Source organism: Symphalangus syndactylus, chromosome 3 (assembly GCF_028878055.3).
Source record: "Symphalangus syndactylus isolate Jambi chromosome 3, NHGRI_mSymSyn1-v2.1_pri, whole genome shotgun sequence".
Lineage (NCBI taxonomy): Eukaryota > Metazoa > Chordata > Mammalia > Primates > Hylobatidae > Symphalangus > Symphalangus syndactylus.
In genome coordinates this window covers 88098738-88112088 of record NC_072425.2, presented here as the reverse complement: position 1 = coordinate 88112088, position 13351 = coordinate 88098738, and the positions used below count along the sequence as shown (strand labels likewise).

The 13351-nt window shown below is 39.8% G+C and overlaps 1 protein-coding gene across 1 annotated transcript in view; it reads left to right on the top strand.

Annotated features, from left to right (window-relative positions):
* DNAH11 (dynein axonemal heavy chain 11) overlaps positions 1–13351 on the top strand; it is a 366891-nt gene that overhangs the window by 56896 nt on the left and 296644 nt on the right. The window contains exons 15-20 of the mRNA XM_055272477.2: positions 6072–6404; positions 7087–7341; positions 7421–7590; positions 7810–8032; positions 12780–12896; positions 13015–13101. Of these exons, the coding sequence (XP_055128452.1) occupies positions 6072–6404; positions 7087–7341; positions 7421–7590; positions 7810–8032; positions 12780–12896; positions 13015–13101 (1185 nt within the window). The remainder of the gene's footprint in view (positions 1–6071; positions 6405–7086; positions 7342–7420; positions 7591–7809; positions 8033–12779; positions 12897–13014; positions 13102–13351) is intronic.

The following is a 13351-nucleotide window of genomic DNA, read 5'->3' as shown; positions in this document are numbered from 1 at the left end:
GATGTGCAATGCTGATGATGGAAACATGGGGAGTTGATTTCTTGTTGTTCCTATTTCTTAAGGAAAAAAGGGATAGGAATGAAAGAGCGTATTTTGTGGTTCCTCTGAGCATCCTTGTTATGTGGAGTCTTCTCTATAGACCAGCACAGTCCTTAATCCACGAATACTCTCCTTTGGGCAAGGCAGACAGACCCCCCCCCCCCCCCGCCCCCTACACACACACACAAAATCTCTCTCTCTAACACACACACACTCTGTCACACACACATACTCTTTTTCTCTGTATGTCATGTACTCTCACACAGTCTATTCCTCTCACATATCACACACACACTCTCACACACACTGTTTCTCCCTCATGCACACTCTTTCACACACACACACACACACACACACACTGAAGCCGTCATGAAGTACCACAGTGTGGGGTAGGGAAAGTGTCCTTGGTAAAGGCTGGAAACCGCAGTCTTCCAGAGGCTGGGCCTGAATTTTCTCATGTGTAAAATGAAGGTCCTTGTCTCCAGGCTAATTCTCAGCAGAACAAGAAATAGATTATGGTTTTCCTGCTGGGAATTGTATGCAACCCATTGTCTATCTTGTCTTTGCAGTCCATTATCATTCACTTATTTGAGAAATATTTATTGTGAGCCTTGTAGGTACCCAGCACCTTTCTAGGTTTTTGAAATATGAAAGAGAGCAGACAAAGATCCTTGCTCTCGTGGAACTTGAATCAAGTGAGGAAAGAGACAATAAGCAGTGACATAGTAAGTCGTGCTGTGTTAGAACTGGTACGTGCTGCAGGAATAAGATCAAATTGGAGCAGGGCAAGGGAATTCTGGAGGGTGGGGTCGAGGATGCAATTTTAAGTAGGATGATCAGAGTAGGCCTCAACCAGAAAGTGAAATTTGAACGAAGACTTGACAGAGGTGATAGAGTCAGCCAAGTGGGTCTTTGGTGAAGAGTATTCCAGGCAGAGGAGATAGCTGTTGGGCAGGAGATCCCTGGGCATGCTCAAGGAAGAGCAGGGAAGTAAGTGTGGGGGGAGTAGAAGGAGCTGAGTGGAGAGTTGCTGAGGTGAGGTCAGACGCTAAGCCGAGTGGTGAGGGACTGGCAGCTCAGGGGAGGCTTCATAGGCCTTTGTGCAGATTCTGGCTTTGGCTCACTCTGAGGTATGTGAAAGACACTGCAGAATTTTGAGATTTTGAGGAGGGGAGTAAATATAATCTGACTTTCATTCTAAAAGGATTTCTGGCTGTTGTGTTGAGACCCTCTGTAGGGAGGCTAAGGAAGAGGCAGGGTGACGTGGTAGGCTGCCATTCTTACTAGTAACCTAGGAGTTCCATATGTTCAGGCTGCTATAGCAAAATACTCTAAACTGGCTAACTTAAAAACAGCAGAAATGGTTTTCTCATAGTTCTGGAGGTCCAAGTGCCAGCATGATCAGTTTCTGGCAAGGCCCCTCTTCTGGGTTGCAGACTGCCAGCTTCTCATTGTGTCATCACATGGAGGAAGTTCCCCTGGGCCTGTTTTATGTAGGCAGTACTCTCATTCATGAAGGCTCTGCCCTCAGGACCTAATCACCTCCTCCTAAACCCCTCTTCGTAATACCATGCCCTTGGGGTTTGGGATTTTCACATTCGAATTTTGGGAGGACATAAGCATTCAGACAATGGCACAGGCACATAGCAGATGATGGTGCTGGACCAGGGTGGTAGCAGTGAAAGTGATTAGAAGTAGTTGGATTCTGGATATATTTTGAATTAAGTGGAGCAAACAGAATTTCCCGAAGACTGGATGTGGAGCATGAAAGAAAGACACGTTAAAGATCATTCTACACATTTTGTCATAATCAACTGGAAAGGTGAAGTTGCAATCTATTCGGATGGGGAAGGGTGTGAGAGGAAGAGACTTAGCAGGGAAGGTCAAGATTTCAGTTTTGGGCATTTTGAATTTGAGGTGTTAATTAGCCACGTAGAGGAGTTGAGTGGGCTATTGGATGTACTCATTTAGAGTTAATGAGAGGGGTCCAAACTGAAAACACAAATGAAGGAGGAGTGGATGGCAATGATATTTAAGCCAGGGGACTGGATGTGATCACCGAGAACATGAGTTTAGCTAGAGAATAGAAGAAAATCAAGGACTATTGGCTGGACCACCATTCTTCTCTTAGGAGACCGGGGAGAAGAAGGACCAGCCAAAGATGCAGAAAAGGAAAGGCTGAGACAGTAGGAGGAAAACCAGGACAGGAAGCTGAGTGAAGAAAGGGTTTGGAGGGTAACAGATGTTCTTACCAAAACATAAAGTACAGTACATTTGATATGCTCTAGTGGATATGGAGAAGAAAATAAAAACAAGTACATAATTAACATGGGTTTCAGTGTTTCTGTTGACTTCCAATGTTTTCTGAAATTTCTAAGAAAGTTTTAATTTTCCCATCGATGACAATTTGCTAGGACAAAGACTTTGTTTCTGTCTTCTTTGAGTACTGCCTGGAATAGCAATCCAAGGCTGCCATGACAAGGTTCACAAACAGGCTGTCTTGAAATGAAAGAAGTTTATTCTGTCATAGTCTAGAGGGTTGAAGTCTGAAACCAAAGTGTAGGCAGGGCCATGCTCCCTCGGAAGGCTCTGCCAAAGGCCTGGGTAGCCTGGAGAGAATCTCAGGGGTGTCCTGACATGTAAAGGAGGCATTTATCTGAAAGTTACTTTGTTTTTCAGCAGTATCTTAACTAAGTCATGCCATAGACTATTTCTAGTTGTTCACTGAAATGCTTTGAATTATTCTGTGACTTTTAAGCCACCTCTACAACTGTTTATGTGTTAGAATCTGTCTTATAGAGGACAGATGATGGATTACAATTAGTTTTTTTCTGTTACATTTTCTTGACAATAAAAAAATGTACTCCCCAAACTCCAAGGATTTTAAACCATTAAGATATGAATCCTGATGAAAATACATTAAAAGTATGACCAAGATATGACTAGAAATTGTCATAAAACAAGGTTTTACATTGTCATCTCAGAGAAAAATGTTAGAATTTTTTCTATTAATAAATGGATTCTCCTATTTTTGTCCTTAAGGCAAAAATTAAGAAGCTTTGAAATAACTGTTCTGAATCCGAGAATGGAAGAGAGCTTCTGCCTTGAGGGAATGTAAGCCAGCTTTAAAATGGAAATGAAATGATTTTTTGTTTCCATAAGTTGGGTCTTCTAAGTGATTATTTTCCTCTTGACTTAGCACGTGATGTTGAACCTAGTTCTCAGGCTTCTGGTGAGGAACGTGGTTTGGGGAAAAGCTGTAGAAATATGGCCAAGGGTGAGTCAGTTCTGCCTTTTGCATGCTGCATGTTTTCTGGCCGATGGGATGTCAGCGAGTGGTCTGGAGTCAAGAGTTAAAGATGGAGAGAAGAGAGGAGCAGGACCATGGAATATTGGGCCTGGAAGGGACCTGAGTGATCATTCAGTTATCTAAAGCTCTCCTTTCTCTTCCTTTCGCTGCCTTTATCCTAATGTGCTGAAGATACGGCATTTCTCATCAATGTGACTGTAGTGAGATAAACTGGATCTCTTCGTATGAAAAAGTGTATATGAGCATGACAAGATGGGAAAGGTCCTACTCTGGGAGGTCAAGAGGGCTAGTTTCTAGTCCTAGCTCAGCTATTAACTTCCTACTAGTGTGATGCTGAATGTGTATTAGGTCTTTGTTTTCATGTCTGTGTTGGTCTGTTTTCACACTGCTGTGAAAAAAAAGAACTACCTGAGACAGGGCCATTTATGAAGAAAAGAGATTTAATTGACTCACAGTTCCACATGGCTGGGGATGCCTCAGGAAAGTTGCAATCATGGCAGAAGGCAAAGGGGAAGCAAGGTCCATCTTACATGGTGGCAGGAGAGAGAGCAAAGGGGAAGAAACACACACTTATCAAACAACCAGATCTCGTGAGAATTCTGTCACAAACAGCAAGCTGGGGGTTGGGGCAGGGAGTCTGCCCCCATGATTCAATCGCCTGCCACCAGGCCACTCTCCCAACATGTGGGGATTATAATTCAAGATTAGATTTGGGTGAGGACACAGAGTCAAACCGTATTAATATCTTTAAGATGAGGAGACTTAACAAGATGGTTTCTAAGGATTTTTCTTCAGCTGTAAGATCTATACTTTTCCCTTTTAGTGCCTACAAAGGGGCCAGGGCAGCTGTGTATACTTTCCTAGGATGTGTACTGCACAACTCCAGGGGTGCATGTCACATGATTACACAGATGTGAATGGTTCCACCTGGCTGGTGGGCAACACAGCATTCCTGAGAAGGAGCAGTTCTTAAATTTGTTTGAGAGCTAGGGTTCTCTCATCTCTCGCCTGCCTTATTAGTATCTATACTCACCTCTCTAGTTCTGATTCTTGCTTGAAGTGTACACCTTTGCATCCTGGATCATATATCCATAGTAAAGAATAATCAAAGAAAACAGTATAGTCTACCTTATAATTAGCTCTTATTCTAATGTCACCTTATAATCAGCTCTTATTCCAATGTCTCCTTTGCTCTGTGCTACAGTTCCTCCCTTGGGCATCTGCTGTCTAATCTGTATAGACTATGCAAGTTTAGCCACTCAGCCTCTCTGGAATCAACTTTGCTGCCCACCTGACCTTTTGAAACCTGTGTCTCTGGGCCAAGACACTGCGTGCTCAGCCTGTAGTGGTCCTTAACCACACCTCTGTCTTCAGGCCCTATTTTGCCCCAACTGGCTTGTCCATTATGTCACCCAAACTCTTGGGAGACGCTAAGGTGCAAGAAGCTCATATTGTTGATGCAGGAGGGGAGCTTAGAACTTCCTTAGTCCAGTGTTTTCCAAACTGGGTCTATTCCACAGGTTGCTTATCATAGATGGTTTGCAAAAAAAAAAAAAATAATTTTGTGCTTAAACAAGGTCTGAAAACATGAAGGTTTGTTGTACAGATTATTTTATCACCCAGTTATTAAGCCTAGTACCCACTGGTTATTTTTCCTGATCCTCTCCCTCCTTCCAATCCTCACCCTCCTTTAGATCCCAGTGTGTGTTATTCCCCCTCTATGTGTCCATGTGTTCTCATCATTTAACTCCCACTTAAAAGTGAGAAAATGCAGTATTTGGTTTTCTATTCCTGCATTAGTTTGCTGAGGACAATGGCCTCCAGCTCCATCCATGTTCCTGCAAAGGACATGATCTCATTCTTTTTTATGGCTGCATAGTATTCCATTTATACATGTACCACAATTTCTTTACCCAGTGTATCATTGATAGGCACCTAGGTTGATTCCATGTCTTTGCTATTGTGAATAGTGCTACAGTGAACATACGTGTGTGTGTCTTTATAATAGAATGATTTATATCCCTTTTGGTGTATATCCAGTGATGGGATTGCTGGGTCAAATGATATTTCTGTTTTTGGGCTTTGAGGAATTTCCACACTGTCTTCCACAGTGGTTGAACTAATTAACACTTCTACCAACAGTATATAAACATTCCTTTTTCTGTGCAACCTCACCAGCATCTGTTATTTTTTTGACTTTAATAATAGCCTCAATGGACTTTAATAGAATAGGTACATTGTGAGTCTCCAAGAATGGCATAGAGTACATAGTACTTCCCTGACTTGATAATCTTCAGATGTTCCAGAACGGTGTTCTCTGAAGGATCAGTTTGACAGATCTCTTTATTTATAGGGAAGGCCCTGGAAGGCAAAGTCTAAGGACACAGAGTTAGTGACAGAGCAAAAACTACAGCCCAGGTCCAAAATGTCTAGAATTCATTGGGAACTAGTGTATTTCCTGTCTGTATCTGAAGATAGCAATCTTCATAGAGAACTTTCCTTGAAACAACTTTTGAATGTATTTCATGTGTGAACTTAATGTTCTAAATTCCTGCTTAGATCTTTGACATCTAGCTTAAGGTTCTGCAACTTAGTATTTGAATGTTCCTGTCTTGTGCACAAAAATGCAGTCTCTTCTTTTACAAACTATTTAAATGGGAAGTTTTAGTTTTTATGCTAATTATTTGTTTATATTCATCTACTAATACTTGTCTGTTTCTAGGAAAATAGGAAGCTCTTCAAAGCTGATCCCTCTCTGGATACCTGGAAAATTTATGTAGAATTCATTGATGACATTGTGGTGGAAGGCTTTTTTCAGGCTATAATGCACGACTTAGACTTCTTTCTGAAGAATACAGAGAAACAATTGAAACCGGCACCATTTTTTCAAGCACAAATGATCTTGTTGCCTCCTGAGATTGTGTTTAAACCTTCTCTAGACAGAGAGGCTGGGGATGGCTTCTATGATCTGGTAGAAGAAATGTTATGCAATAGTTTTAGAATGTCTGCCCAGATGAACCGAATAGCAACACACCTGGAAATGAAAAATTACCAGGTATTTTCTTAGTAAATGGGTATTTAGCTTTTATATTAATGATTCAAAAACAAATTGTGGCTGGGTATGGTAGCTCATGCCTGGAATCCCAGAACTTTGGGAGACTGAGGCAAGAGGATTGCTTGAGCCCAAGAGTTCAAGACCAGCCTAAGCAGCATAGAAAGGCCGTCTCTAAAAAAAATTTAAAAATTAGCTGGGTGTGGTGGCATGCACCTATAGTCCCAGCTACTCAGGAGGCTCAGGCAGGAGGATTGCTTGAGCCCAGGAGTTAGAGGCTGCAGTGAGCTATGATGAAGCCAGTGCACTCCAGCTTGAGTGACAAAGCAAAACCCTGTCTCAAAAAAACAAAAACAATATTTTCTGCTCATTTTTGCTGTGAACTTAAAATTGCTCTAAAAATGAAGTTTATTAATTTAAAAACATCAGTAACACTTGACTATTGAATATAAAATTGTATAAAAGTAAAAAAAAAAAAAACACAAAAAACCACCAGAAAACAAAACCCAGAACAAATTAGGAAAATGGGAAGCACAGGGAAAAGAGAAGTTGGAAAAAGCAACATGATTTTTAATTTTTCCAACTACTCTCCCTTTGAAGAATTACCTTGGTAATGTTATGTTGTAGATAATTGATAAAGCAAGGTTGGTTTGAATAGTAAGTTCTGTGTTTTCCTCTCATTTAGAATGATATGGATAACATGTTAGGCCTGGCAGAGGTCAGGCAGGAGATCATGAACAGAGTGGCGAATGTCATCAACAAAGTCTTAGATTTCAGAAACACCCTGGAGACCCACGCTTACCTCTGGGTGGATGATCGAGCTGAGTTTATGAAGCATTTTCTCTTGTATGGCCATGCTGTATCTTCCGATGAAATGGATGCCCATGCAAATGAAGAAATTCCCAAACAACCACCAACTCTTGAGCAATTCAAAGAACAGGCAAGGAAAACCCTTAGCATTTAATGTAGTGAAATGGCTTTTCATTGAGTTGTTCTAATTAATTTTTTTCTAACTACAGATCGACATTTATGAAGCTTTGTATGTTCAAATGAGCAAATTTGATGACTTCAGAGTGTTTGATAGTTGGTTCAAGGTGGACATGAAGCCTTTCAAAGTGAGCTTGTTAACCGTAATTAAGAAATGGAGCTGGATGTTTCAGGAGCATCTTTTGAGATTTGTCATTGACAGGTAGCCTTTGTACTTTGGTATTTGGAATTACAACTTTCTAAACTGCTTTCTAAAGCTGAGATGTTACTTTTAAGCGTATTAACGTTGCCAGTTTCATGATAGAGATAAATAATGTTTAATCAGGTACATAATGAAAATCAGATTCAATCAGAAGTCTTACACTGCTAAATGTTTTAATAAACTTAATTTGTGTGTATCTATTTACTATATATTTAATAGTCTGAATGAGCTACAAGAATTTATAAAGGAGACCGATTCCGGACTTCAGAGAGAATTAAATGAAGGTGATCATGATGGTTTAGTTGACATCATGGGGCATCTTCTGGCTGTAAGAAGCCGACAGAGAGCTACTGATGAACTCTTTGAACCTCTAAAAGAAACCGTCACCCTCTTGGAAAGCTATGGCCAGAAGATGCCTGAGCAAGTCTATATTCAGCTAGAGGTAAGTGCAGAGGTGAAATAATCATAATTACCATAAATTGAGCATCTCTTTTATTAAAGTACTTTCATGTACTCTCTTATGATGTCCTTATAACAATCTATACTATACACATTTGATGTTTTCAATTTACAGGTTAGGAATCTGATACTTAAGGAGATTTAATAACTTTCTCAAGGTCATACAAATAGTAAAGCCAGCCAACACTCTAGGTGTATTTTATGACAAAATACTTAACCACTGTGCTCCACTGCCTTCTGATTAGAAAGAGTGTAGATTGTAAACAACCTATGAGTTGCTTTTTTGAGTTCAGTTTTACCATCATTTTCACACATGAAATATATCCATACTTTTTTTTCATTCAGAAAAACTACCTGTCAGTCAAGAAGTGTCCTAGTCTTGCAAACATATCATGGACATGTTAATAAAGAATAAATAGGCCAGGTGTGGTGGCTCATGTCTGTAATCCCAGCACTGTGAGAGGCCGAGGCAGGCAGATCACCTGAGGTCTAGCGTTCAAGACCAGCCTGGCCAACATGGTGAAACCCCATCTCTACTAAAAATATAAAAATTAGCTGGGCGTGGTGGCACACACCTGTAGTTCAGCTACTCAGGAGGCTGAGGAAGGAGAATTGTTTGAACTCGGGAGGTGAAGGTTGCAGTGAGCTGAGATCACACCACTGCACTCTAGCATGGGGACACAGCAAGACTCCGTCTCCAAATAATAATAATAATAATAATAAATAAATGAAACTCAATTTGGATGGGGAAATCACTATGCTTTCTAAATAGATTTCTGTGCCATCCACCTGTTTCCATGCTGTGGAAAGATTTGGGGGCTTTTTAACAACAAAGCCTCTTTAATTATAACTGAAACCATGAACCACAGTCTCACAATTTAGATTCTTTCTCTATGCCAATATCGATATTTTATAGATTGTGTGTATGTGTGTGTGTGTGTACACACATGTACTTGAATTTTGCAAATGTGATCAGTGGACACATTAACCAAAAAGCTTTCACTGGATTCTAGTTGATCTAGTTTAGTAGTCAGAGCACAGAACTCAAACTTAGATTTGTTTTCAAGTACTGTGTGAGTTCATCTTTTCTGCTTGCCTTGACAAGTTTGTTAATGTCTAAGACCACACTTCCTTTTTGCTAAATTATGCCTCATGATCCCTCATTTAAACAATTTCTCTATACTTGCTCCCATCAATTTCTGTTTTTTTCTTTTTTTATTGAGGTGAAATGTACTATTCAGATAACATATGAAAGTAACCATTTTAAAATGTACAATTTAGTACAATATTGTGCAACTACCACCTCTATCTAGTTCCAGAAATTTTCATCGCTCCCAGAAATCCCATACCACTTCTCTGTCTCTCCCCATTATCCTCCTCCATGCCCTGCCAAGCCCTGAAAACCCCTACCCACCAATCCTTGGCAATTGCCAATCTATTTCTGCCTTTATGGGTTCACTTACTCTAGATATTTCATATAGATGGAATCATACAATATGTGACCTATTTTGTTAGGCTTCTTTCACTTGGTGTAATGTTTTCCAGGTTCATTCACATTGTAGCATGTATTGGTACTTCATTTCTTTTTATGGCTGAATAACATTCCATTGTATGTCTGTACCACCACTGGCTTTTCCACTCATCTGTCAATGGACATTTGGGTTGTTTCTATCTTCGGGCTATTGTCAATAGTGCTGCTATGAACATTGGTGTGTATTTATTTGAGTATCCATTTTCAATTATTTTCAGTACACTTAGGAGTGGAATTGCTGGGAAATCTGGTAATTCTATATTTAACTTTTTGAGCCATTGCCAAACTATTTTTCACAGTGGCTGTTTTGTTTTATATTCTGTCATTTTGCTTTGTGAGGATTAAATGCAGCAGGGTATTTACAAGTGCTCTCTTGACTATAAAGGCTACGAGAATTACTGTATATGAATTGTTAAATTCTATTTAAGTATTAAACTGCTCTTAGAGCTTGCAAGCCAGTTAGACATGGAGCAAGATGACAAGTTCTAGACAGATAGATATATAACAAGACTAAGAGATCAAACAGTTACAGTAGAAACAAGTAAGGAAGATTTAGATATTCCTTGAATCAGATGTTGAACCTTAAACTATATCTCATAGAGAAAGTAGTCATAATAAGTAATTGATGAGAGAAATTTAGATATGGCCTCCAGAATGTGTGTTATAAAAGTTTGGTTCACTCTTTCAGGTGATGGTAGTATTGAAAGCATTAGGCTTTTCAACATTTCAAAAGCAGAGTACAATTTTAGCTGTGTATCAGTAATTTAGACTTGTCAGGAGGAAAAATAAGATTCATAGGTGGTATGTGGTGTATTTGGAGGGTAACGAGGCCCACTTTTAATTTAAGCAACTTCAAGTGATACTTTCAGTTTATCCTTTATTATTATGAGAAGTCATAACATTTTCCAAATACTTGTCTATGCTTAGTTCTGTGTGAAAACACTCCAAAGTTTGGCTATACCTACTAAGAGTTGAAGTATTACTTCCTTAAAGTCATGAGGGCTCACCACCAGCAAGATCTTTGTCTTAGTGGAGCATCTCTTCAGTCTTTTGCCTCTTCTCACTGCTGTTACACCCACTTCAATTCAGCTCTTGTTACTTCTCACCTCACAGCAATAGCTCCTGAATTCATCCCATTCCTCCTCACACCCCACCCACAATATACTCTGAAACAAGATGAATATGCTAATCTGCAGGACTTATCCAGTCCCTTTTCTGCTCAGAAACCTTCACTAACTGCCCCTAACTTCCCGAATGCTGTCCAGCTTCCATAAGAGCTCACACACTCACACCATCCTATATTGGTCGTCATACCTCAAGGGATCACACCCTAATCTCTGCCTGTTGAAACTTAGTCATTTCGTTGAGCCTCAGTTTCAATGTTACCTCCTCCTTGAGTGGATCATCTGACTTTCAGAGGCTTTGGAGATCATCTGATCTTTTGGATTTCAAGAAAATTTATTTTTATCAAGTAAAAACTTGCTTGGAATCCCCAAATATAAAGCAGGCTTGCTGTGTTTGAAGAGGGATAAGGGGGCCTGAGCTCATGGATGTAACTTCTTCCTGGCTTCCCAGCCATGGCCTCTGAGGGACTCCATGGAATACTTAGATTCCATGGAATGGAATTGGAAATGCAAAGTGAGACTCTGTATAGAGGGCAGTTGCAGAGTTTTGATGAGAAGCCACAAGAGGGAAGGACAAGGGGGTTTAAAGCCCAGGTCTCTTGGTTCCTGAGCTGGTTTGGTATTCCTGTCATGTCACCATATTGTCTCCCAACTGTTTTGATTCCATAACACATAGACCTTCTGATAGTTAACACATTCTGTTGTGTAGAATAGTTACTGTGTGTGCCTCTTGCTCACTGTGACAGATGATAAAACAATTTGAGAGAATGTGTTTTACCCTTTTAGCACCCTGTTCACCACACAAATAGTATTTAGACTTAGCACAGTGCGTTTTTCATAACTGGCAGTTACTGAATCATTCATCAAATATTTATTGAGGGTTACAAAATAGTCTTTAGAACCTTTGAGTTTTGCACTTCAGCTACAAGTAGAGTTCCATCACTATGGGTGGGTTTGTATGACAAAACAATTTCAGTGTCCCAGGAGACGACCCAGAGGAACAATGCTTTGTTAGTTGGGACACAAGGAATGCTTTTCAACAGTAATTATGCCCTATGCATGGCTCCTCAAAGAAAATAACTTGCTTTTGTCCTATTTGTATTGTAGGCAGGGAGAGCAGAGTTGAGTTGGTACCTGAACTATTTATTGTGTTTTTTGTTCTACATAGAATAGGAATTAACCTTTCTTCTCTTTGCCTCTTCTCCCTTCAAAAACTCCTAGTCCCCTAAAATAAACCCAACCTCAATCCTCAAACTCTCCAACAAGAAGGAGAATGTACAGAGCTTTGGGAGATACAGAAAAGCCCAGGATGAGATTGATTCACATTTTCATCCTTGCCCCAGCATTTTCAAAGCATCTTTTTTTCACTTGCTAAATTACTAAACATGTCTGGCTTCCATTTCTAGTTGTTAGAGATCAACAAAGTCATTTCCAGAGCACTTTAATTTTATTCCCACAGCAGCAAAACAATTGGGAGATTTGTGTTTATTTTAAAAAGATTTCCATGGATTCTGAGATGAGAACAATTCTGGTACATGCTTTGGAGTTCTGCACCCAGCACTGCCAGTGAATCAGCCTGTACTTCAGCCCTGGTTCTAAGCCTTTTCATCACTTTCATTCTTTTTTATAAACTCATTATAGAAGAATGAAGCGATGTCATGGGTTAGTGTAAAGAAATTAGAATCATTTACATGGGCATGGTGGCTCATGCCTGTAATCCCAGCACTTTGGAAGCCAGAGGCAGGTGAATCGCTTGAATTCACGAGTCCAAGACCAGCCTGGACAACATGCTGAAACCCTGTCCTACAAAAAATACAAAAATTATCCGGACATGGCGGTACATGCCTGTAGTTCCAGCTACTGGGGAGGCTGAGCTGGGAGGATCACTTGAGCCTGGGAGGTGAAGATTTCAGTGAGCTGAGATCATGCCAGTGCACTCCAGCCTAGGGGATAGAGCCAGCTTGTCTTAAAAGAAAAAAAGAAAAAAGAAAAAGAAATTCGAGTAATTTAATCCTATAGGGTTGATTTGTTTTAGGAATTGAAGTAATTTCCCATTTGTACCTTTGCTTTTGCAGGAATTACCTGAAAGATGGAAAACTACCAAAAAGATCGCAGCAACTGTCAGACATGAAGTCTCACCTCTCCATAATGCGGAAGTCACTCTTATAAGGAAAAAATGTATTTTGTTTGACGTAAGCTAGTTACCAAGCTTTTGCTTTAAGAAAGGTTTTACAAGGATAGTTGAAGTATTTGTTTAAAATTCACTTTCTGTTTTTTTTTTTTTTTTTTTTTTTTTTTTGCACTGGTTAGGGAAAGCAGGCAGAGTTCAGAGAGAGATTCAGACGCTATGCCCCTCTTGGATTTAATGCAGAAAATCCATACACAGCGCTTGATAAGGTAAGACAGATCTCAAATATCCTGTGTGCATTAAAATAGCTACTTTAAAAAATGTAAGTTTAGACAGAAAATACTGCCACATTTTGTCTTTGTTTTGCTGTTACAGGAATTTATTTATTTAAAACCCAGTTATAAGCAATTTCCCCTTAAGTAAATTGTATTGTATTTCAAATCATGCCTCCCAAAACCGTCATCATTGTATTAGGGTTCTGTAGAGGGACAGGACTAGTAGGATAGGTGTATATATGAA